The sequence below is a fragment of the Oncorhynchus gorbuscha genome, linkage group LG11 (assembly GCF_021184085.1).
Source record: "Oncorhynchus gorbuscha isolate QuinsamMale2020 ecotype Even-year linkage group LG11, OgorEven_v1.0, whole genome shotgun sequence".
Lineage (NCBI taxonomy): Eukaryota > Metazoa > Chordata > Actinopteri > Salmoniformes > Salmonidae > Oncorhynchus > Oncorhynchus gorbuscha.
In genome coordinates this window covers 46,647,769-46,674,385 of record NC_060183.1, presented here as the reverse complement: position 1 = coordinate 46,674,385, position 26,617 = coordinate 46,647,769, and the positions used below count along the sequence as shown (strand labels likewise).

The window sequence follows — 26,617 nt, the reverse complement described above, 5'->3', positions numbered from 1 at the left end:
ATATTCAAATGGTTCTCCTATTGGGACAGCCGAAGAACCCTATTAGGTTCCTTTTCTTCTAAGAGTGTACAGATCTGTTCTTCTTTCTCACGATGTTTCCTGTCTTCACAGAGCTTCCAGTGTTCCCAAGGCGGATGCACCAAGGGTAAGAACACTCCAGTGAATCACTTCAAGTCAAATTCATTAGTTAAGATGAAAGGATTTTAATCACGAGTATGACTTTTTATCGAGTATTACGTATCGACACTTACAGGATCATTTGTTAAGTCATATGTGCTCAGGAGTTCATCAATATGTTTGCGCATGCTCACTGTACCCTTCTGAGACGAAGTTACACCACATTTTGGTTGGCTGTTATGGGCATTATGCAAAGCTTGTGAAGGTGCCACCCTCATGGATAGCACTGAGGTGCATACCAATGTTCTGGGGAGCATGGCTCCTGCATGAGTTTGCTGTGTGATGTGCAGTGTGTGAGTGTTGTGCATGTGCACCCCCTTTTAGAACGAACCGCTGGAGATCATTAAGCCTGTGCCAATCACCTACCCAGCCCCGCCATCCACATTCACCAGCCCCTCCCCTCAGCCCAGTGCTGCCTACAATAAGACTGCCCGCCCCTTTGGCGGGGGCAGCAGTGTGGGTGTGGTCACTTCCTCCCTGACTGCCCCAAAAGTGGCCTCAATCCCTTCTGCATCGTCTGCTTTCACCCCCGCTGCCCCCTCCTCCCAGCAGCCCCAGCCTCCCTTCCCACTAGGCAGCCACTCCCGCTCTCCAGCCCCACCCATCGCAGCCCAACCCAGCTCAGCCCCACCCACCAGACCCAGCTCTGGCCGTTCCCCCTTCACCACCCCCTCCTCGTCCTCCTCTTCCTCCCCGGCCAGAGTGACAGCCCCCTCCTCCAATCCTGGTGCTCCGCAGTCCTCTTGCTATAACACGCCCATCAACCTATACTCCAACGCCAACGCCTGTGAGGTGGCCATAGGACAGAGGCGGGGCCTGTTGGAAGCCCAGGGTGTGGTAGTCGACCAGATCAAAGACCAGTTCAACGGGTGAGTAGCACTAACCTCAAACCTCAAACCCCACCCCTCACCTCGTCTCCTCTCCTTTCTCCTCTTTTCTCCTGTTACTTTCTTTCTTTTGAACAACTCTTGCTTCTGCTTCCTTTGCCTTTCCAAGAGGCTCAACTGTGGGTAGGTAGGTGGTTTGTACAGTAAGTTCACTTGAAGTCTTTACCCTGCACCACATTGTATTTCTGTAGCTCAAAATAACAACATGGCTATTCTAGATGTGACCACTTAGACTGGTGTAGTGCAGCAGCATGATGGCTGTAATGGGAAATAAACATGTTTCGCTCTCACTTCCCATAAATCATGTCTATTGTTGCCAGGTCAACAGATACTTGTGGTTCACTCCACTACCTGTCTAGATGATGTTTGAGGCCACGAGTAGCTGGTGTCCATTCTCAGTTAACCAACCATGCAATACCAGACTACCTGAGAGAGGACATACTTTGTACTAAGTCTTCCATCCGGTTCTCCTACATAGTCTACATTTATTTAGTTTATTTAGTCTATATTGTATTTAGTCTATATAGTCTATATTGTTCTCATTTAGCTCTTATCCAGAGCGACTTATAGGCGCAATTGAGGGGTTAAGTGCCTTGCTCAAGTGCACATCGACAGATTTTTTGTCTAATTGATCTGGGATTCAAACCAGCGACCTTTGGGTTACTGGCACAACGCTCTGAACCGCTAGGCTACCTGCCACTCTACAAACATACTCTCGTTTGTAGAGCAACATGCCTATATCTACCTAGATCTTTAAACGGCCACAATGGAGAGAGATAGTAATGGCGTCTTTTTGTAGGCGCAAACTCCGCCAGGGTTCGTTGGACAAAGCCTATGAAGAAATGGAGAGCGTTCCTGTAGGGTTTTCGGGATAAACGCTGAAAATAAGGTCTGTGGTAAACACAGGTTTAGGAGATCTGACACGTTCTGTTCTATGAGACCCTCTTCATCAGCTAACGTCACTTTTTGAAGACTTTATGTCATTAAAAAAAAGGCTTCATAATTCATGGTCATAGAATCTCAGAACAAAACGCACCATAACTTTTTTTTTTGTTTATCCCAAAACCCTATTGTTTATCCATTCAGTTTCCCCATAGGAATGGCTGAACAAACCAGAGCTAACTTATTTACGGCGTTTAGGACTGCAAGCTGGCGAGCTCAGAGTGCAGCAGCACATCTTGTCTCATGTTAAAGGGAACTGGAAACAGAAGACGAAGGCAGCAGCAGAACGACGACATGTTAAACTCACTTCTGCTACCACCCAGCCTCCCTCTAATTGATAGCAAAGTGAATAGCCTTGCCAAACACCCAGTATTCCGCCTCGGAGTCGGCCTGACATGTTGTTGTCTGTCGACTCAGAGGCTTGTTTCTACAAGCCTGGTATTCTGGAAGCGTTGGCCCTCTACTGGGATGGTTCTCAGGCCAGATGTATTTATAAACCTCAGAATAGTAAAAACACGTGTTTTTGACTAGTCTACCAATGTAGTCCACTGATGCAAATGTAATTAGTTATGTTTCACAGCTGAATATTGTAGAGAGTTCATGCCACATACCTGTAGGCACTTTGGTTGTCATCTCAGTCTTTACTGCATTCTCTACTTACAGTCTCTGGAGTTATTATTCCACCTTCCTCCTGTCTAAACCCCCTGGACTACTGTCTGCCTCTGATTGGCTTGAAGGGCATTCTAGAGCATGCATTATTTCCCTATAACGCACAGTATATTTGCACGATAGAATTCAATGCATACATGTTCTGTGTTTGATCTGCTATTGAAAGCAAAAGTCGAATTGAAAACATTTTATTCGCATTGTTGAATTAGATTTTCATGATAGCAAGCTAGGACTGATGGTTTGGTTAGCTAAACTAGAATGTCTGTCTGGTTACACATTTCTAGTGGTAAATGTGTTAAATTCTAGTCATGGTATAAAAGGGGTAATCAACTCTGGGGCTCTATATGTTCTCTGGAAAATAATGCACCTCTGTGGAAGGTAGCGCGTCGTGGAACCCCTTCCACGTCATTATTTTCCAGAGAACGTATAGCCCCTCATTGATTATCCCTTACATACAAATCTTAATAAATTGGCCATTAACAGTACTGCTGTGCATGCTTTTTACCTTGCTGTTAGATAAAAAGGGTTCCAAAAGGTTTCTTTGGCTGTCCCCATAGGAGAACCCTTCTTGGTTCCAGGTAGAACCCTCTGTGGAAAGGGTTCTACATGGAACCAAATGGGTTCTACCTGGAACCAAAAATGGATCTTCAAAAGGGTTCCCCTATGGGGACAGCCGAATAACCCTATTAGGTTCCTTTTTTCCCCTATGCGTGTACAGATGATGTTTTCTGTCTACAGGTTCCAGGTATAGTAGCAGCATGCGTGTTCAGCTGGATCCTGTGTGTGTGTTTCTCTGGGTGTCTGCTTGCACCTCGTCTCAGAATGGGCCATGTGTTTTTAGGACCCAGTTGGATCAATGCTCTTTCTCTTTTCCTGCTCCTTTACTTTGCTTTATCCTCTTCTTCATTTGTTCTTTCCTCAGGAGGACGAGGAGGAAGAGACCAAGTTAGTGTTCTAACAGTAGCAGTGACACACTGCCTGCTAGCTCTGTAACTGTGGGATGATGCGATTATCAGTGCTTTACTGCCGCACCTGAATAGTAGAGTAGGCATGCTGGCACCTTTCTGCCATAACCCTCAAACCTCACTCCTACTCATGTTGCTCTGGATAAGAGCGTCTGCTAAATGACTTAAATGTAAATGTATTACACCCTCATCTCAGAGCACAAAACAACCTGCGAAGCCACCCTGTAAATAACCCACAGCCATAAGCCGTAATAAGCCTTGTGATCCAGTTCATTCTGTTCATTCATGCTCTATGTGCCATGGCATCCCGGCCCGGTTCACTTGGAAAAGTAGTGTATTTACACCCATGTGCATTGAAATGCTGTTCCGTTTATAGTGCACTGCTTTTGACCAGAGCACCATAGACTCTATAGGCACTTTAAAGGGCATAGGGTGCCATTTTTATGCTGCATCCCCACCAGACCCATCCCCAGACAGCAACTCAGTGCCCTGTAGGCTGACCTGTCACCACTCAGCGGGGGCTACTGAACCCTGTCCCTGCATCTGTCCCCCTCCGTCTGTCCGTCTGCCACCGTGTCACTCTGTTTACCCAAGGCCACTTATTAATTACCAGCCAGATATTTCACTGTGGTTCTAGGAATAGAACCGTCACAATCTGACCCCTGACCTCCATTCACTTAGAATACACTCACTGACACACGCAATAGACTAGAACACGAGCTGGAGAGCTCACACGCAGAACACTTCGATATATTCACACTTGACTTGCCTCAAGTGCATAAATGCATTTGTAGCTAATGTAATACAGACACCTTGAGATGAGTGTCTAAACATGATTTAATTCAGGACAGGAATACATCTGTTCAGGTCCTGAGCTCACTGTAATGTGAGGCCCAGTGGTTCCCCCTTGTGGTGAGAGATGGTAACTTCACCCTTGCTTCTAACTATACAGTTGCATTTAATAGTTTTCTGTCAATTCCCCAAAATCCAGACTAGATCACTGTTTTTTTCAGCTGATCAATAATCCATAAAGCATATTCCTGCTAGTACTAAAAGCATGATGTCACGCTATAATATGAGTGTCTCTGAGTTAACGCCGTGTATGTGGGCTGAATCATGTCACGTCACCTTCATAAGGGTTTTGGAGGTGATCATTACAGTCAGATGGAATTGATAGCTATCTGTGTCTTTGTAGCTGACTGCTGCTCTGCTATTTCTAGTGTAGCTGCTGTTTCTGCCAGTGCACCTCAGAGCATTCTTAAGTATAGCCCGTAGTACTGCAGCAATGCTCATACTTTAGAACCAAATAGTTTTAGCACCTTGGAAGTACAATATTCAGTTTTTCCTCCCAGTCTTTTCTAGTTTCTGATTCTTCTCCTTCTATTATCCTATTTTCCTTTTCTTACTTCCCTCTCAATTTCCGTGTGCAGAGTCCCCCCAAAGACTGCCACTAGGAGGTACGGTAAATGGGAAGTCTAGCAGTGGCCACTTCACGGAGTGAATGTGTGTGTTTGTCTTGCCTGAGTCTACCTGTAGTATACACTGGGAGTGAGAGTGTGTTTTGTCTGTACCTGTGTGAGCGAGATTTGTTTTGCACTTGTGTTATCCTACTGTACGAAAAAGATGAATGAATTAATTAATTGAATGAATTAATCGGAGTAGTTACTTGATGAATAACGTCATTATTAAAAGTGATTTTTATGAATGGTGAATGCTAATAGTAATTGGAAATAAATGCGGATGAGGATACTTATCCTGTGTGTGTGTGTGGCCTCAGGAACAGAGTTGAACCAGAGCTGAACCATGCCTCACCACTCAGCGAGGCCAGTAAGAAGCGTATGATCGAGGACACGGAGGACTGGCATCCTCGCACTGGCACCTCCCAGTCCAGGTCCTTCAGAATCCTGGCTCAGATCACTGGCACAGAGAACGGTGGGTACCCCCTGGCACCCTCCCCCTTTCCCCAATACCCTGATGCATAATGACACCCTAGTTCATGTTGGGTGCCCTGGCACCCTCCCCTTCCCCCAATACCCTGATGCATAATGACACCCTAGTTACTTCATGTTGGGTACCCTGGCACCCTCCCCTTCCCCCAATACCCTGATGCATAATGACACCCTAGTTACTTCATGTTGGGTGCCCTGGCACCCTCCCCTTCCCCCAATACCCTGATGCATAATGACACCCTAGTTACTTCATGTTGGGTGCCCTGGCACCCTCCCCTTCCCCCAATACCCTGATGCATAATGACACCCTAGTTACTTCATGTTGGGTACCCTGGCACCCTCATACCCAGGCCAGAACACATGCAGCACCACCAATACCTTGGCACAGTGGTATTATAAAATAGATATGTGTTAGCTAGATCATTGTGACTAGTTGGCCTTTTCCCCTAAGGGAAAGGTTACATAAGTAGGATGTCGTATAGAGTACAACAGTGCTGAGGCTTGAGGCTGATTCCCTGACCTGTCAATAGTTTTAATTTGCTGTTTTATACTCTTGTGAATTCAATGGTTTCTACTAGATTACTTGTAGTTTTTCATGTCTGTCTGTCTATTTTTTTTTTGTAATGACTGGTGCTGCCTATCTTGGCCAGGGCGCTTTTGAAAAATGAGCCCTTCCTGGTTAAATAAAGGTTTAAAAAAATAAATAATAATATTAAGTGCTGCATGCTAGTCCCTGTGGCGCAGGTCTGTCTCTGAGCCTCGGCAACCATCTCTCTGTCATCACTCCAGCCCTGTGTGTGTGTGTGTGTTGGACATGCTCTGCTAATATAAGCTGACATGGAGCTGACAAGGAACAGTGGATTAATGTCCCTCTCTACTCCAGACAGAGGCTGAGGTTACCAATTTTTTCTTTATTTTACCTTTATTTAACTAGGCAAGTCAGTTAAGAACAAATTCTTATTTTCAATGACTGCCTAGAAACGGCAGCAGTGTGTTTACTGCCTGTTCAGGGGCAGAACAACAGATTTGTACCTTGTCAGCTCGGGGGTTTGAACTTGCAACCTTCCGGTTACTATTCCAACGCTCTAACCACTAGGAATTGCCCTGCCGCCCCGACAATGCAGCGCTGAATATGTTTACGGCTGTTGATATTATGCAAATGGTGCTGGAGAGTGATTTGTAGGTGAGGAGAGAGGGATGTAGCTCCCCCCAGGACGGTCTCTGCCATCTGATATAGAGCCCAGTAATCCAGCCCTCACGTGGAGTAGAGATATTTGAGGTGCACCCTTGGCCAACTTTTTATTTTTATTTTGCATTTTAAAAGCAGTATAAACCCTCCCTTTTTGTCTGGTCACACCATCAGAGTGTGACACACGTCTACACGCACATGTCACAATCTCTGCATTGATGTTCATGCGTTTCTTTCCTCCTCTGTTGACAGACCAAGCCCAGGAGAACAGCACTGGAAAGAAGTGAGTAGTTGATTGGTCAGTCTGCTCCCATGTGATCTGGTTGTGTTTTCCTGGCGTGTGAGTGTGACGCTGTTGTTGTTACTGTGACTATGTTGGGGTGACGTCTCATCCTGCACACGTCACAGAAGCTTCTCATTATTGGGATTCCGTGTTTAGCCCATTGCTTCCTGATCCAATGAGACACTTAGTTTCAAGCTTCATTACAGGAAGCCACATCAGAGGAAGCCCACTGTGGAGGAAACCCTAGTAAAAACATCACCGGCTGGGTTAGCTGGGTCGGCCAAACCCTCAGAGCTCTCTGAAAGCTGCCCCCCCCGTTCATCTTCATCTGCAGTAAACACACACACACACTGCTGCTGTCCCAACCTAAGCACCGGACAATTAGAATGTCACGGTGGGATTGTGGGTAACGAAGAGGGACTATGGGTAATAAGGGACTGCCAGGAGGAGGCACTCACTCATGGCTTCTGAGACATGTGGTTAACAGACAGCACGCTCCCAAACACAGAGCTCCTATCAAGAGATATCAAGCCTCTTTGCTCATCTTACTGCTTTATTTAATTGGCCTGTATTTCCTCAATTTCCCAGTATTTTCCTGTACATTTCTTGTGTTACTTTTTTCTTACAATTTCTTTCTTCCCGTCTGCTCTCCTGTGTCCTCTCCTTTCTCCCTCCTGCCCTACCTCCCTCTCCCCTCCTGCCCTACCTCCCTCTCCCCTCCTGCCCTGTGCCGTTGGGTGTGTTAGGGTGAACAAACCGGACCCGGAGGTTGTGGGACAACTGTACAACAAGCTGAGAGACTGGCACCACGGTGTTTCAGCACGCACACTCAACGTGCAGTAGACTGTTTCTCACTAAGATAATTGCGTACTATTTGTGACCTCGACCTGCCTGTGTTCTATTTATTTCAATATGCCTGTAGTTGTCTCCATGAGTGTGCAGTGGAGTCCATTATATTTCACATTATACCTACCGTTATCACGTACACTTGTATAGTTACAGGTATTAGTTAGTGCATTATTTAGGTGTGTGAGAGACTCCCTTAAGTTACCTTGCCTTATTTTACTACTTACATTATATATGCAAAAGTATGTGGACACCCTTAGAATTTGTGGATTTGGCGATTTCAGTCACAACGGTTGCATAAAATCGACCCAACAGCCATGCAATGCCCATAGACAAACATTGGCAGTAGAATGGCCTTACTGAAGAGCTCAGTGACTTTCAATGTGGCACCATCATAGGATGCCACCTTTCCAACAAGTCAGTTTGTCAAATTTCTGCCCTGCTAGAGCTGCCCCGGTCAACTGTAAGTGCTGTTATTGTGAAGTGGAAACGTCTAGGAGCAACAATGGCTCAGATGGGAGGTGGTAGGCCACACAAGCTCACAGAACAGGACCACAGAGTGCTGAAGCACGTAACGCGTATAAATCGTTTGTCGTCGGTTGACACACCCACTACAGAGTTCCAAACTGCCTCTGGAAGCAACGTCGGCACAAGAACTGTTCGTTGGGAGCTTCATGACATTTACATTACATTTAAGTCATTTAGCAGACGCTCTTATCCAGAGCGACTTACAAATTGGTGCATTCACCTTATGACATCCAGTGGAACAGTCACTTTACAATAGTGCATCTAAATCTTAAAGGGGGGGGGTGAGAGGGATTACTTATCCTGTCCTAGGTATTCCTTAAAGAGGTGGGGTTTCAGGTGTCTCCGGAAGGTGGTGATTGACTCCGCTGTCCTGGCGTCGTGAGGGAGTTTGTTCCACCATTGGGGGGCCAGAGCAGCGAACAGTTTTGACTGGGCTGAGCGGGAACTGTACTTCCTCAGTGGTAGGGAGGCGAGCAGGCCAGAGGTGGATGAACACAGTGCCCTTGTTTGGGTGTAGGGCCTGATCAGAGCCTGGAGGTACTGAGGTGCCGTTCCCCTCACAGCTCCGTAGGCAAGCACCATGGTCTTGTAGCGGATGCGAGCTTCAACTGGAAGCCAGTGGAGAGAGCGGAGGAGCGGGGTGACGTGAGAGAACTTGGGAAGGTTGAACACCAGACGGGCTGCTGCGTTCTGGATGAGTTGCAGGGGTTTAATGGCACAGGCAGGGAGCCCAGCCAACAGAGAGTTGCAGTAATCCAGACGGGAGATGACAAGTGCCTGGATTAGGACCTGCGCCGCTTCCTGTGTGAGGCAGGGTCGTACTCTGCGGATATTGTAGAGCATGAACCTACAGGAACGGGCCACCACCTTGATGTTAGTTGAGAACGACAGGGTGTTGTCCAGGATCACGCCAAGGTTCTTAGCGCTCTGGGAGGAGGACACAATGGAGTTGTCAACCGTGATGGCGAGATCATGGAACGGGCAATCCTTCCCCGGGAGGAAGAGCAGCTCCGTCTTGCCGAGGTTCAGCTTGAGTTGGTGATCCGTCATCCACACTGATATGTCTGCCAGACATGCAGAGATGCGATTCGCCACCTGGTCATCAGAAGGGGGAAAGGAGAAGATTAATTGTGTGTCGTCTGCATAGCAATGATAGGAGAGACCATGTGAGGTTATGACAGAGCCAAGTGACTTGGTGTATAGCGAGAATAGGAGAGGGCCTAGAACAGAGCCCTGGGGGACACCAGTGGTGAGAGCGCGTGGTGAGGAGACAGATTCTCGCCACGCCACCTGGTAGGAGTGACCTGTCAGGTAGGACGCAATCCAAGCGTGGGCCGCGCCGGAGATGCCCAACTCGGAGAGGGTGGAGAGGAGGATCTGATGGTTCCACAGTATCGAAGGCAGCCGATAGGTCTAGAAGGATGAGAGCAGAGGAGAGAGAGTTAGCTTTAGCAGTGCGGAGCGCCTCCGTGATACAGAGGAGAGCAGTCTCAGTTGAATGACTAGTCTTGAAACCTGACTGATTTGGATCATGAAATGGGTTTCCCTGGCCGAGCAGTCGCACACGAGCCTTAGATCACCAAGTGCAATGCCAAGCGTCGGCTGGAGTGGTGTAAAGCTCGCCGTCATTGGACTGGAGCAGTGAAAACGCGTTCTCTGGAGTGATGAATCACGCTTCACCATCTGGCAGTCCAATTGTCACAGATTAGTTTTTGCCAAATGTTTGCAATTGCAATTTGACTTGTGATTTAGATCAAAACACTTAGGTGAACTGTTGGAATGATGGAAATAGAATGAGGTTAAGTCTGTGGAAAGCAGGCATGAAGAGAGAGCTGAGAGGGATGACTCCAGTAGCAGTGTGAACTATAAAAATGGATGTTGCACACGGCACATCACATTTAACAAACCAAAGATTCAAATAATGTTATAGAATGTCAAGTAAAAACCCAAACCGGTCCGTGCATCAATATCAGTATATAGTCAAATACAGTACACCGCCCAGCCCTACCGCTCATCAAACTATTCAGTACCCACTCACGCCCTGTGGATGGGGGCATTGTCATCCTATGAGGGCATAGACATGGTAGCCAAAATAGTGGCCTGCCCAGCATTTTTATTTATGACCCTAAGCATGATGGGATGTTAATTGCTTAATTAACTCAGGAACCACACCTGTGTGGAAGAACCTGCTTTCAATATACTTTGTGTCCCTCATTCACTCGTGTTTCCATTTATTTGGTCAGTTACCTGGCTCCTCTTTGTGTACCGTATGTGTCTGTAATATACTTTTGAGTTTGATTTATCGACGTAGTATAGGTTTGACTAAGTTTGTCGATTCATTTAAGTTTCTCCTTCTCTGACATCACTGTCTCCAACTTAATTCTCTACCTTTCCTTCTACATGACTACCTTTGTATTTTATCTACATTTTGTTTCATTTTCTTCACTAACCATAGATATGCTTGAAGATTGTTGCTGCTTGCATCTAAATAAAGTTATATCCTTTATTTCCTGTCCACTTCCCTCTTCTTCTTCCGACTCTCCTGGGAAGTACAGTATCTTAACACTTTATCTACACAGCTAATAGACTAATGAGGCGTACATATCCAACCGCTCACGAGTAGTTTATACAAAGGACATACAGGACAGCTCCACACATACATTGGGCTCCCGAGTGGCGCAGCGGTCTAAGGCACTGTATCTCAGTGCAAGAGGGGTCACTAGAGTCCCTGGTTTGAATCCAGGCTGTATCACATCCAGCTGTGATTGGGAGTCCCATAGGGTGGCACACAGTTATCACAGCGTCGGCTGGGTTTAACCGGGGCAAATAAGAATTTGTTCTTAACTGACTTGTTTAGTTAAATAAAGATTAAATACAGTACAGTTAGTTCTCTGCTTGAGCTAGTAGCACTTTGTATGTATCACCAGTAGATGGCAGTGTTGTCAATGCACATTTTAAATACAGTGTAGTGTAGAACTGCATATGACCTGAAGAAAGTCAGACTGTTCTTTTCCTAAGGGCAAGTGCTTCTCACCTGGGACTTTAACCAGCTTTCTTTTGTAAACAGCTGGGATGATTCCTTGATACGCTGAACACCAGCACTAGCACAGACCTAACCATCATGGCTCAAGCACTAAAGACCAGCATTATTTATAGAACCATCAATGTCCTCGATGACAACATTGCAGAGACATAATAGGCAGCAGGCCACTGTTATGAGCAGCTCCACTGCATACAACATTTCACAGAGAGGATGGAGAGAGAGGAGGAGCGGGAGAAAGAGTGAGACGGTGCCAACACTAATTGTTTTCCTGTTTACTTATTGCTGTGCCATCTGGACACTGGGCTGCATCATCTATCCTTATTGGATCAATCTGGCCATGGTTTTCATCAGACACAGCTTTTAATCCAATCAACTCTCCCCATAATTGGCCTGATTGGTTGAGTGTGTCACTGAACTTCCTGCTAATTGATTGTGCCTGGTTAGTGCCTCTGCTGGATATGACTCAATCGTGCCTATTCATAATTAGCCTGGTTTTATGTCTTCAAAACCGCCCTTCCGATGCACTTGTATTTCCAACGACTATTTAGCTATTTTTCTGTGTGGTCTGCACATAATTTCACCGTAAACATGTTCTTGAACAGGAGGAGAACTACGGGCTTTATATTGGGGTTAGGTGTGGAGAGAGTGCACGATGTGGGCGTGAGTTCAGCTATAGCAGAAGATGGTGAAGTCTATAGTTTTTAGGGAGGCGTGTTGTGATGGAATCACGTTCTAACAGCTGAGAGGTGGATGGAACGCCTACTGTACTGTAACCATGGCTGAGGTTGCCATAACAAACAGGGCCTGAGGGAGAGACGGACAGGCATCAGTTTGCACAGCCTGGCGATGTGGATAGTCATGAGTAAACAACACCAGATGTTAAGAACTTCAACGCTACTGGGTTTATTATGAGCCAAATACTATAAAGTGAAAACATTTCTCTATGTGTGTGTGTGTGTGTGTGTGTGTGTGTGTGTGTGTGTGTGTGTGTGTGTGTGTGTGTGTGTGTGTGTGTGTGTGTGTGTGTGTGTGTGTGTGTGTGTGTGTGTGTGTGTGTGTGTGTGTGTGTGTGTGTGTGTGTGTGTGTGTGTGTGTGTGTGCGTGCATGCGGTTGTGTGTGTGGGTTCCAGTATATTTCATTGAAACAATGACCTTTCTGTTCTCCAGAGAAGTTGTTGAGGATGCCCTGCCCAGTGCTCACGTCACATCAGTGAAGACCATGACCAAAGTCCCAGGAGCCTCCAGGAACGGTGTCCCCCCACCCACCTTCAAGACCCCCTCTGCCCAGGTCAAACCCTCCTGGCCGGCTGGAGGTTCAGCAGGTAATCTTACACACTCTGACACTAACCCCTACTGTCTTCCTGTCGCTCCAGACCATTCTGTGGTTAGTTTCACTCACATCTTGTTCATGCTTCTGCTATTGAGTGTGTCCTGCTGTTAAGAAAAGACTAGATCTATACTACAAGCTTAGGTTTACTGCAGCCTTGTTCTGTTATAATCTCCACCCGGCACAGCCAGAAGAGGACTGGCCACCCCTCATAGCCTGGTTCCTCTCTAGGTTTCTTCCGAGGTTTTGGCCTTTTTAGGGAGTTTTTCCTAGCCAACGTGCTTCAACACCTGAATTGCTTGCTGTTTGGGGTTTTAGGCTGGGTTTCTGTACAGCACTTTGAGATATCAGCTGATGTACGAAGGGCTATATAAATACATTTGATTTGATTTATGAACAGAAATGCAAATCATGCATTTTATTTGTATAGCATGAAGTGTCTTCATTAACCCCTTGGCGTTTTGCATTGACTCAGACAGGTAACCGTAGTGTCAATATCATCTGACATCATCTGTAGTAGTTCATCTTGACCTACAGGGGGCAGACGCCTGCTGTTACTGTAAAACCTGACTATTAATCAGTGCTTTGATTAGAGCAACATAATGCCTCTGTTACACACGGCTCTTCATCGTAATGCCCCTGGAACAAACAGCTCTTGAACATTACGAGCTCTATAAAAAGTGCGGTATTCAGCTAATGAGCTCAAATTATTGCCTCTTTTTTTTTTTTCTTCCAAGATTCTGGAGTTAAATAGATTGTGAAATTGAGAATTATATATGAGATGTTCTGCTCTTTTAAACAGGAGATTCAGTGTATGTGAGAACTGTAGCTGCCTTGGAGTAAATATTTGCCGAAGGGCCTTGAGTTGGGGAGTCATTACTAAGATGACTAAGACTGCAGTATGCTATGTGTGTGTGTGTATATATATATATATATATGGCCTAAACAGAACTGTGTGAAGTTAGAGGTCCTGTGCTTGCTTACCTACTGCCTCCCCGCGGGGACCTCTTAAGTGAGAGCTGTTGAAAGGGGGTGTATATGAGACCACAGGCACCTCTCTGTTAGATACAGTATGTATCAGATTAACGCTAACTTGACCTTGTGTTCACAAACATATACCTCATACTGACCGTGTGCAACCAGGCCAGATGTATGCTGTATTATGCATGACTCTACCATTCCCCTGCTAGTGCTAACACATTATTGAGTGTGAAAAACGTAATGTTTTTCATGGCGATTTTCATAGCAGCAGGCAGGACATGATTTGTGTTGTTGTTTGTGTGCGAGATAGGAGGGGGGGGGGGTGTTGTGTCAGAGCCATCTGTGTAAAATCCAGCCAGCATAGATTCCAGAGCGGATACATCTCCCAGATGTTTATCAGACAGAGATGTGTGGCCATGACTCCTCTATATCCAGCCTACGTCCCTCTCCCCTCTCACCATGCCCCCCTGTCACTGTGCCATCCAAGAACATGTTCCCTAAGCCCTTGAACTGGGCTAGCCACTGCTGTCTTCAGACGTCGTCTCAACAGGACGTTTAAAAGACCCACTTAACCAGACGTGGTTGAAGTCGTGGTTTGATGGGCCTGGACCCGGGGTTTGGCAGCCCTGCTGTGGTTCAAGTGGAACGGAGATACAGATCTCCAGTGTTCCCGACCGTGCAGCCTGCCCAAAGCCTCTTTAGTAGTTACTTCGAGCATAGTGCCAACACACAGTGATAGTCTCACGTACAGTTTATGCTGTTCTCCCTCCTTCCTCTTTCTCTCGCTCTCTCCCCCTGTCTTTCACATGGATATCCTCTCCGCTCCTCTTCGTCACTTCTCAGTCATGTTTATTCAGTTTGTTTGCACTCCGTCACGGGGGAAATCGAGGGGACACTTGCTTCCTGACCCCTCAGTCTGCCACTCTTTGATTCTGGTCCTGTTTTTCAATAGTCCCTGTCCACCTCCACCCCTCACCCCCTTCTCACCCCCCTCTGAGCACAGACATATTTGACCCCCCTTGGATGTCTCTGTAGCCAGCGAGGAGAGAGGTAAGCAGGGGAGGATTGTGTTTCCTCTCCACGTTCTGTTCAGAGAGGAGAGGGGTGGGGATTATTTTGCCAGGTGTCTCCTTTGGCTCTGGGAATATATATTTTTGAAGAAAACGTATCCTTTGTTTGGGTGGGGTGGATCTGCCGACACAGCTGGCCCATGCATACGACCGGGAGGTCACATGTGATACATTCTGTCAGCATGCAGCATACTCATGCATACCTGATCACACCTGCCCAACCACACCTGAGCTAACGTTTCTTTAGGGTTAGCTAGCAATACACACGGCTGTGGAAATACAGCCACAAATCTTGTTGATCATTGAATGATGAGGATGTTTGTCTGCTGTGAGTGTTCTGATCACATGGCGCAAAAGTTTGTGAATGGTTTTCTATAGCTCAGATGGATGAGATTTGTTTATATGGTGTGAATGAAACAACTGATCCATGCTGTATTTTCTGTTGCTTTAGGTTTCCCTAAGGGTGGAGCGGCACCCTCTTTTGGCCGGGTCAGCAACACTGCACCGGTACCCAAAGGTCCTGACCGCCCTGCTCCCCAGGCGCACCCCAAGGACCAGGACTCCCTGGTGCAGCGGGCCGAACACATCGCAGCAGGAACACGCACGCCCATGTGTGGCCACTGTGACAAGGTCATCAGGTACATAACGACTGTCAGTAGGGGAAATGTGGATGCAGCGTAATCCTGTGGGTTCACTTCTGATTAGTTTAGTCCCTCTCATATGTGTCTGACATATTGCATTTAAAGTTAATTTTATCCTGACCTCTGCCCACTTCCTGTTATCCACAGAGGTCCGTTCCTGGTGGCCATGGGCATGTCGTGGCACCCTGAGGAGTTTAACTGTTCCCACTGCCACACGTCTCTGGTGGAGTCTGGCTTCGTGGAGGAGAGGGGAACAGTGTACTGTGCTCACTGCTATGAAGAGTTCTTTGCCCCTACCTGCACCAGCTGCAAGCAGAAGGTCCTGGGGGTGAGTGACATGCATCAGGAGACAGTATAGTATCTTGCCCCTACCTGCACCAGCTGCAAGCAGAAGGTCCTGGGGGTGAGTGATACTTCAGGAGACAGTATAGTATCTTGCCCCTACCTGCACCAGCTGCAAGCAGAAGGTCCTGGGGGTGAGTGACATGCATCAGGAGACAGTATAGTATCTTGCCCCTACCTGCACCAGCTGCAAGCAGAAGGTCCTGGGGGTGAGTGACATGCATCAGGAGACAGTATAGTATCTTGCCCCTACCTGCACCAGCTGCAAGCAGAAGGTCCTGGGGGTGAGTGACATACTTCAGGAGACAGTATAGTATTTTGCCCCTACCTGCACCAGCTGCAAGCAGAAGGTCCTGGGGGTGAGTGACATACTTCAGGAGACATTATAGTATTTTGCCCCTACCTGCACCAGCTGCAAGCAGAAGGTCCTGGGGGTGAGTGACATACTTCAGGAGACAGTATAGTATTTTGCCCCTACCTGCACCAGCTGCAAGCAGAAGGTCCTGGGGGTGAGTGACATACTTCAGGAGACAGTATAGTATCTCTGCTTGTCCACTTTGCTCAATCGTCTTCCTCTTCAATTCCACGGACACATATTGCAATCAAATGAGGACATTATGACATTATAGGGAATTATATTACTGACTTTTTTTTACAGGAAGTCATCAATGCCCTGAAGCAGACCTGGCATGTGTACTGCTTCCTGTGTGCATCCTGCCAGCAGCCAATCAGAAACAACACCTTCCACATGGAGGACGGGCTGCCATACTGTGAAAGAGGTGAGGTCACAGCAAGCAAAGTGTTTCGAAATGAACACGACTTTGAAATGAATCAAATCATGAAAGTAACATTTGACTGACTCTTCCACCCAGATTATTACCAACTCTTTGGTACCAGTTGCCATGGCTGTGACTTCCCCATCGAGGCAGGAGACAAGTTTCTGGAGGCGTTGGGATTCACCTGGCATGATACCTGCTTCGTATGTGCAGTAAGTCAGGCCTGCATGGAGCGAGTGATGGCGTCATGGTGAGAGATGTGAAATATAGAGAATAGAAAGATTGTAGCACTGATATTACTGTACTGTCTGTCTGTTATTCCCTAGGTCTGCAGCACCAGTTTGGAGGGCCAAGCCTTCTTCTCTAAAAAGGACAAGGCCCTGTGCAAGAAACACGCCAATACAGTCAAGATCTGACCCGCCCCCAGGAGTGAAGAACAGAGGGAAAAAAACAGAGAAAGAATCTATTCTATCAGATGTAGATATTTTTGGTAGTTTTAAAAGATCGATTTATCTGATAACATTTATTGACGGGAATATAAGCTTTATATCTTATTTTGGTCAAACAAAGTGCATGAAGGAAGGATGGTATCATTTTTCGTGAAATCTCAAATTGAAATGTTGAAATGTTCTCGACATACAAGAGCTTGTCTATACTGTAGTTAGGTGAACAGACATGTATAAGGTAGATACTGAAGTACCGGCCGGGGGGCCATATCTGGCTCATGACATTTCCTGTAGCCCTCAACATTAATTAATGTAATAAATCCCAAATCCACTACATACTACTGTATGATCCCATATAATTGATGTAGTTAAGTTAATTAAAGTGTTATGTTGGTAGATGAATGGGACCTTATAAAATGAGCTTGAATCCGTTGACAGATTAAAATCGAACTGTTACCTTATTGAGGATGATTAGAGCACCCAAACCCATTAGAGCACCCCCCGAGTGGTTGGGTCAGTAGACACATGTATGTATCCTGGTAGTATATTTATTGGGGCTGGTGGGATGTACTTTATTTTGGGATTTATAGGGGCAGTTGCACATAGTGGTTCACTGTCATTTTATGAAAAGTAGGGATGTTCCATGTTTATCGTTCAATGTATGTATTTAAAACACAAAAAAACTAAATGTACACCTGGGGGGCCAAGACCGAGTTTGGGGAAACCCTGGTCTATGTGGTGTTTATTGGTGTAATTAATTCCATTCCCAGTCATGTTTGTCATTATTAATCATCCAAACTTAGACTAAAAGTAAAATATCTTTGTCCATAAAATGATTTGTATTAGAGCTCTGTGGGATGGACACTGTTTTATTGGGGAATACAGTGCATTGGTCTACTATTTGTAAGAAATAAAACTACGATTCAATCGTGTGTGTTTAGGTTGTTTTTCATGTGTATCGGCTTGTCTGTCTCTATAGCGGTCCCAGAACAATACCTCAATATGACCGGTTCATCCATTGATTCCATGATGACGAAGTAAATCATTTTTCACAGCTTTAATGCCAACTCTCCTTATGTCAGGATGGGTGCTCTAAATGAAGTGTTTCGACAGACATCATGCACCACTATAACAAAAAATGGTTCTGTCTCGGATGAGGCCCTAGAGACCGGCACAAGCTTGAGTCCCCTCACACTCACCTAGGCGGAAAAGTACAACGTCTACATGGAGACAGGGAAGATAATACCTCTCACATGGGTCGGTCCTGTCTCCAATGAGCGTTTATTTGCAATGTTTTGGCAAAATCGCCTCACTAGGGAAATGCAACAGTGCAGACTACAATACATTTTTTTCAAATAAACAATGACAAAAAAAATGTTTATAGGGGAACATTTGAAAGTTGTTGCCAAATCTGCAATATTTCCATCGGTAGACAAAGTGAAAAGGAACCCTTGGAGTAGTGCAGGACCTAACTGTACTTCTCCAAGACGTCGGAGGTGGGAGCCATATACTGGATTCCGAAGACGCAGCGACGAGACAGACAGCCCCGTTCACTTGGAAAAGACAGTCGGGCACAACACAAACATAGAAAAACTAGAAAGCTAGATATTAATGCTTGGAAGTTTAGTGACTCGACCATCACATTGGAATCCTGCCATTCTACATTCTACGCGAGGAAAAGGTACGTTTTTGTTTAGAAACCCTTAATCGTAGCGGGGCGCGAAGTTTCAGCTTCGTCAATCGTGGTCGCGAGCTACCCTTTACGGTTTCTGTAAGAATGTAAAGTGGTGATGTTAAGTTTGATTCATGTCAATCGGTCGAGATTACGCAGTTTTTCTGCTGTGATTGTTCAGGGGATGCGGCATTCGCTCAATCATCAACCGACTCTTGATTCGTCCGGAGCTGGTGTTGATGCTCTACAGTAATTGGTTGAATCGTCACCCCACCATAAATCACAATGCCACTTGATCAACTGAGATGTAGCCTCAAATACACCAACGGGCAACGTACTGTAGCCTACATCTATGATAAACGTATTCAACTGTGTTTTACAAATGGATCAATCATTTAGCCTAATGTTAATAGCCTTATATTTCGAAACATTTGCGATAGCTTACTTTCACATATCAATTACGTTACCATGGCTCGAGAGAGGTATTGGGTGTTTTTGGTGAATCTCTGAAGTCTTGTTTACTGTCTATTCAAATATGCAGTCCCAGTATGACCTTACACGCCTTGCTAGCTATCTCATTGAAAGTGTATCTTAATTAATGAGCTCTGTGCGATTTTGAAGTACAGCCTCTGGCAGAGGCCAGCACTGATAGTGCTCATTAGAGCTGTGGGGGAGACAGTATCAGTATGCCCAGACTCCACAGAGCTTTGGAGAGACTAGTTTGAGTTCAGTAAGATGTCTACTCACACTGACTAAGACCGAGTGGACCTGGGTTCAGGACAGGAGGTTGGCATGTGTGTCTGTTTGAACCTTGTCCCCAAGCTACACTGTTGTAAAGTGTTAGTTCCATGTTTCATAAGCTGAAATAAAAAGATCACAGACACTTGCCATACGCACAAAAAGCTTATTTTGCTAAAATTGTGTGCACATATGTTACATCCCTGTAAGTCAGCGTTTCTCCTTTGCCAATATAATCGATCCACCCGTCAGGTGTGGCATATCGATTAGCTGATTAAACAGCATGATCATTACACAGGTGCTCCTTGTGCTTGGGACAATAAAAGGTCACTTTGCAATTTTGTCACACCACACAATTCTACAAATGTCTCAAGTTTTGAGGGAGCGTGAAATTGGCATGTTGTCTGCAGGAATGTCCACTAGAGCTGTTGCCAGATAATTTAATGTTAATTTGTCAACCATGAGCTGCTTCCAATGCTGTTTTAGAGAATTTGGCAGTACGTCCAAACGGCCTCACAACCGCAGACCACGTATAACCACGCCAGCCCAGGACCTCCACGTACTGTTTCTTCACCTGTGGGATTGTTTTGGGGGGATAGGGGGGCTGAGGAGTATTTTTGTCTGTAATAAAGCCCTTTTGTGGGTGAAAAACTCATTCTGATTAGCTAAGCCTGCCTCCCCAGTGGGTGGGTCTGGCTCCCAAGTGGTGGGCCTATGCCCTCCATGGCCCACCCATGGCTGCTACCCTGCCCAGTCATGTGAAATTCATAGATTAGGGCCTAAGGAATGTATTTCAATTGACTTATTTCCTTATATGAACTGTAACTCAGTAAAACATTGAAATTGTTGCATGTTGCGTTTAGATATTTGTTCAGTATGAATTGCTGCTACGTATAGAGTGATGGAAAAAGTATCCAAATGTCATACTGGAGTAAAAGTAAAGATACCTTAATAGAAAATTACTCCAGTAAAAGTGAAAGTCACCCAGTAAAATACTACTTGAGTAAAAGTCTAAAAGTATTTAAATATACTTAAGTATCAAAAGTAAATGTAATTGCTAATGTAAGGTGGCAAGAAAAAGTATGTAAACTTAATCTGATCTTCAACAATAGACAAACATAGTGTGCTTAAACTAATAACACACAAATTATTGTATTTTTCTTGTCTATATTGAATACATCATTTAAACATTCACAGTGTAGGTTGGGAAAAGTATGTGAACCCCTGGGCTAATGACTTCTCCAGAAGCTAATTGGAGTCAGGAGTCAGCTAACCTGGAGTCCAATTAATGAGACGAGATTGGAGATGTTGGTTTGAGCTGCCTTGCCCTATAAAAAACACTCACAAAATGTGAGTTTGCTATTCACAAGAAGCATTGCCTGATGTGAACCATGCCTCGATCAAAAGAGATCGCAGAAAACCTAAGATTAAGAATTGCTGATTTGCATAAAGCTGCAAAGGGTTACAAAAGTACCTTTAAAAGCTGTCCACGGTAAGACGAATTGACTATATGGAGAAAGTTCAGCGCTGTTGCTACTCTCCCTATGAGTGGCCATCCTGCAAAGATGACTGCAAGAGCACAGTACAGAATGCTCAATGAAGTTAAGAAGAATCCTAGAGTGTCAGCTCAAGACTTACAGAAATCTTTGGAACATGCTAACATCTCTGTTGACGAGTCTACGATAAGTAAAACACTAAACAAGAATGGTTTCATGGGAAGACACCATGGAAGAAGCCACTGCTGTCCAAAAAAAACCATTGCTGCACGTCTGAAGATTGCAGAAGTGCACCTGGATGTTCCACAGCGCTACTGGCAAAATATTCTGTGGACAAATGAAACTACATTTGAGATTTTATTGGAAGATACACACAACAATATGTGAAGGGGGGAGAAAAGCACGCCAACATCAACCTCATCCCAACTGTGAAGAATGGTGTACGGAGTAGAGGACCCGATTTATTGGAGGACCAAAACAATTAATCGACAATTACAATAATACTGAATGAACACTTTTGTTTTAACTTAATATAATACATCAATAAAATCAATTTAGCCTCAAATAAATAATGAAACATGTTAAAATAATGCAAAAGCAAAGTGTTGGAGAAGAAAGTAAAAGTGCAATATGTGTCATGTAAAAAAGCTAACGTTTAAGTTCCTTGCTCAGAACATATGAAAGCTGGTGGTTCCTTTTAACACGAGTCTTCAATATTCCCAGGTAAGAAGTTTTAGGTTGTAGTTATTATAGGAATTATAGACTATTTCTCTCTATACCATTTATATTTCATATACATTTTGACTATTGGATGTTCTTATAGGCACTATAGTATTGCCAGTGTAACAGTATAGCTTCCGTCCCTCTCCTCGCCCTTACCTGGGCTCGAACCAGGTACACATCGACAACAGCCACCCTCGAAGCATCGTTACCCATCGCTCCACAAAAGCCGCAGCCCTTGCAGAGCAAGGGGAACACCTACTGCAAGGTCTCAGAGCGAGTGACGTCACCGTTTGAAACACTATTAGCGCACACCCCGCGCTAATAGCTAGCTCGCCATTTCACATCGGATACACCGGCCTAATCTCGGGAGTTGATAGGCTTGAAGTCATAAACAGCTCAATGCATGAAGCACAGCGAAGATCTGCTGGCAAATGCACGAAAGTGCTGTTTGAATGAATGCTTACGAGCCTGTTGCTGCCTTCCACCGCTCAGTCAGACTGCTCTATGAAATCATAGACTTAATTATAACATAACACACAGAAATACGAGCCTTAGGTCATGTAGTCAAATCCAGAAACTATCATTTCGAAAACAAAATGTTTATTCGTTCAGTGAAATACGGAACCGTTCCGTATTTTATCTAACGGGTGGCATCTCTAAGTCTAAATATTCCTGTTACATTGCACAACCTTCTATGTTCTAATTATGTACAATTCTGGCAAATTAATTACCGTCTTCGTTAGGAAGAAATGGTCTTCACATAGTTCACAACGAGCCAGGCGGCCCAAACTGCTGCATATACCCTGACTCTGCTTACACGGAACGCAGGAGAAGTGACACAATTTCCCTAGTTAAAATAAATTCACGTTAGCAGGCAATATTAACTAAATAAGCAGGTTTAAAAAATATATACTTCTGCAACAACAAGTGCTTTTTTTCGCGACTGTGCGTTAAATCATCACCCGTTTGGCGAAGTAGGCTGTGATTTGATGAGAAATTAATAGGCACCGCATCGATTATATGCAACACAGGGCAAGCTAGATAACTACACATGGTTGATGACATTACTAGTTTAACTAGTGATTATGTTAAGATAAGTTTAATGCTAGCTAGCAACTTACCTTGGCTTTTTGCTGTACTCACGTAACAGGTAGTCAGCCTGCCACGCAGTCTCCTCGTGGAGTGCAATGTAATCGGCCACAATCGGTGTCCAAAAAGACAGATTACCGATTGTAGGTAGCATCATGGTTTGGAACAGCTTTGCTGCTTCAGGGCCTAGACAGCTTGATATCATCGACGGGAACATGAATTCCCAAGTTTATCAAGACATTTTGCAGGAGAATGTTAGGCTGTCTGTCCGCCAATTGAATCTCAACAGAAGTTGGGTGATGCAACAGGACAACGACCCAAAATAAATCAACAGAAGACAATACGATTCTGGAGAGGCCCAGTCAGAGTCCTGACCTCAACCTGATTGAGATGCTGTGGCATGACCTCAAGAGAGTGGTTCATACCAGACATCCCAAGAATATTTCTGAACTGAAACAGTTTTGTAAAGAGGAATGGTCCAAAATTCCTCCTGACCGTTGTGCAGGTCTGATCCGCAACAACTGGTTGAGGTTATTGCTGCCAAGGAGAGTCAATCAGTTATTAAATTCAAGGTTTCACATTCTTTTCCCACCCTGCACTGTGAATGTTTACATAGCTCGTTCAATAAAGACAAGACCATGTATAATCGTTTGTGTGTTATTAGTTTAAGCAGACTGTTTGTCTTGTTGGGACCTAGATGACGATCAAATCCAGGTATTTCCAAAGGTTTGAAATACTTTTTCTTAACACTGTATATACTTAAGCAGACTGTTTGTCTTGTTGGGACAAATCTAGAAATGTATATACTTAAGCAGACTGTTTGTCAAATCCAAATCCAGGTATTTCCAAAGGTTTGAAATACTTTTTCTTAACACTGTATATACTTAAGCAGACTGTTTGTCTTGTTGGGACCTAGATGACGATCAAATCCAGGTATTTCCAAAGGTTTGAAATACTTTTTCTTAACACTGTATATACTTAAGCAGACTGTTTGTCTTGTTGGGACCTAGATGACGATCAAATCCAGGTATTTCCAAAGGTTTGAAATACTTTTTCTTAACACTGTATATACTTAAGCAGACTGTTTGTCTTGTTGGGACCTAGATGACGATCAAATCCAGGTATTTCCAAAGGTTTGAAATACTTTTTCTTAACACTTTATATACTTAAGTATTAAAAGTAACAGTATAAATCATTTCAAATTCCTTATTTAACAAACCAGACTGCACTATTGTCTTGTTTTAGTATTTATGGAAAGCCAGGGGCACACTCCAAGTCTCAGACATCATTTACAAACGAAGCATTTTTGTTTAGTGAGTCCTCCAGATCAAAGGCAGTAGGGATGAGCAGGATGTTCTCTAGATAAGTGCATGAATTTGATCATTTTCATGTCCTGCTAGCCATTCAAAATGTAACGAGTACTTTTGGGTGTCAGGGAAAATGGATGGTGTAAAACTTGTCAAAAATAGAAATGGTACACTACAGATGCCCCAAAAAGCGACTTAAGTTGTACTTTAAAGTATTTTTCATCAAGTACCTTACACCACTGATAAAAACCCTGGTAACACAGCGTCCTAAAGTGGGACTTGAAATGGAGGCGGGAGAGGGATCGAGCCTGCTAATGCTGTATTAAATGGGATTTTCTACATGTTCAATGACAATCAGTGGCTATGATGGTGATGGACTGAGAGATCAGCTCATTAAAATCAGTGGTTGTTTCGTCCACTCCTGCCAATGGCCTCCATTCAAGTCCCTTTCTGAGGCGCTGTGAAACCATACAGTTTGACCGAGAGAGCGATCCGGCTGGTGGGTGAGATTAGCGGTTGTGTGTATGAATGTGTGTCTCTGTCTGTGTTATGTTTTGTGGCCATGGGGCTGTTGACTTGAGAGGCCCATCCAATGGTGTATAGTGGCATGGGGTCAAGGGTAATATTTGACTGGACTGAAACCCCATTTAAAGACATAAAGTCATGCCACAATGCTTTGCTCTGTTCTCCAGTCTATCATAGAACTCCACTGGACCAGATCTGATCTCATTACATCACTGGCCTCCAGCTCCTGATGTTAGACCAGAAACCCTAGGCAGCCATCCATGCACAGCCTTATATTTCAAATTTGTCTTCACCTTGGAAACTGAGGTTGTGTCCAAAAAGGTACCTTATTCCCTATGTAGTGCACTACTTTTGAACAAGGCCCACAGGGATCTGCTCAGAGTAGGGCACTATATATAGGGTGCTATTTGGGACGCAGATCCTAGTCAATACAGAGGATCATTGATGGAGGCCTGAGTGAGATTGAGAGTGAGAGAGTGTGTGGGCTAGGGTGAACCACACAGTGATCCCACTACCACCCAGGACGTGCACCTCACCACACACACACACACACACACACACACACACACACACACACACACACACACACACACACACACACACACACACACACACACACACACACACACACACACACACACACACACACAATTTGCCTACAGGACAGGGATGTGGAGGGAGGCTGGGCAGCTGGAGGGCAGTTGGCAGGCCTGTGTTTTTGTGGCCTACCACAGTCTGAGGCTGGGATGGTTTCCGTGTTGGGCTCTGTGTGTGTTTCAGGCGCCTGGGTGTGTGTCACAGTGTAACTTACCCACGCCACCGTGGTGGTCTTGGGAGGTCTTGTATGGTAGCCTTCAGGGCTGGGGTCAATTCAAATTGGAGGCAGTCAATAGATTTTTATTTCAAATTAAACAATTTAAACCATTTTGAAATAAATAGCTTATACTCCTCAGTTTATTGAGAAGTCATTGAAATGAAAATAGATGTCGTTTTTTCTCATTTTGAATTGTTACCTAAGTTCACGTCCTGAATGTACTGCCTGCCTTCTATTCCAATAGACTCCAGCCCTGGTAGCCGTGTAAAGGAATTTGTCTGCAATGTGAAAACGACTGTGATACAGGCCCGGCGGCACAATGACTGCCACACTGGTCTGGTAATAATCAGGATTTGAAATGAGAACCATTGATGTTGGGAGGAGAGGGGATGACCATGCACCTGTCAGGTATCTGTTGAACTAAACATTTGGTCTTGCACTGTAGTACATCACATGGACACACTGGATGATTGTCATCTCCCGTGTGAATAATGAAGAACCTACTAGATGTCCAAGACCCAAATCGTCCTGTGATTATGGAAGGCTGCAGGGTGTGTCTTTAACAAGTGGGATAAAATCTACATCTACCGAATGAAGCATTTCCAGGTATCTGCAGGCTACTTCTATCCCTTTTACTTTTGAGTGAAAAACAAAAACCTACTGACTCCTCTATAGAGAGAGAGACACACACACATACACACACAGGGTGGTCATGGGTCTGAATCTGGGTCTGTCCGCAGGGCTAAGCTTAGCAAGCTGCGACCCCCTCACCCTAGCTTCCTCCATTATAATTACAGGAAGTTAGCTCGGCCAATCAAAGAAGGGGGGTGGTGTAGGTTCCTCTTAGGGAATGCAAGAAAGACATTGAGAGTGTTGAAGAGGGTGGAACTGTCTTCCAGCCATCTCAGGAAGAATGAATTTGATAACTGTCAGGTTATTGAGGGATATCTTTGTTCATCCCATGTTGAAGTTTCTACTTTATCGAAGTCGTCAGGAGGATTTGAACACAGAGAGTCTGAGTTTAACCGGGCGGCCAGCTCTAGGAAGAGTCTTGGTGTTTCCAAACTTCTTCCTGTTAAGAATGATGAAGGCCACTTTGTTCTTGAGGACCTTCAATGCCGCAGACTTTTTGGTACTCTTCCCAGATCCGTGCCTCGACACAATCCTGAGCTCTAAGGACAATTCCTTTGAC

General features: G+C 45.0%; 2 protein-coding genes across 5 annotated transcripts in view; both read left to right on the top strand.

Moving 5' to 3' along the window:
* pdlim5b (PDZ and LIM domain 5b) overlaps nt 1-17,993 on the top strand; it is an 82,506-nt gene extending 64,513 nt beyond the window's left edge. The window contains exons 4-14 of one of the 4 annotated variants that reach the window (XM_046369833.1): nt 112-145; nt 3,598-3,620; nt 5,071-5,097; nt 5,418-5,572; nt 7,031-7,061; nt 12,646-12,800; nt 15,308-15,494; nt 15,645-15,825; nt 16,498-16,618; nt 16,712-16,827; nt 16,942-17,993. In XM_046369833.1, the coding sequence (XP_046225789.1) occupies nt 112-145; nt 3,598-3,620; nt 5,071-5,097; nt 5,418-5,572; nt 7,031-7,061; nt 12,646-12,800; nt 15,308-15,494; nt 15,645-15,825; nt 16,498-16,618; nt 16,712-16,827; nt 16,942-17,031 (1,120 nt within the window). In that variant the 3' untranslated portion in view covers nt 17,032-17,993. Of the gene's footprint in view, nt 1-111; nt 146-501; nt 1,047-3,597; nt 3,621-5,070; nt 5,098-5,417; nt 5,573-7,030; nt 7,062-12,645; nt 12,801-15,307; nt 15,495-15,644; nt 15,826-16,497; nt 16,619-16,711; nt 16,828-16,941 lie in introns of all 4 variants that reach the window. The other 3 variants (XM_046369831.1, XM_046369834.1, XM_046369832.1) reach the window with 3 other exon arrangements.
* A 593-nt stretch (nt 17,994-18,586) lies between these two features.
* The window catches only part of bmpr1bb (bone morphogenetic protein receptor, type IBb), a 138,244-nt gene continuing 130,213 nt past the window's right edge, over nt 18,587-26,617 (top strand). The window contains exon 1 of the mRNA XM_046369830.1: nt 18,587-18,742. The gene's annotated coding sequence lies outside the window, so the exon portion shown is untranslated. The remainder of the gene's footprint in view (nt 18,743-26,617) is intronic.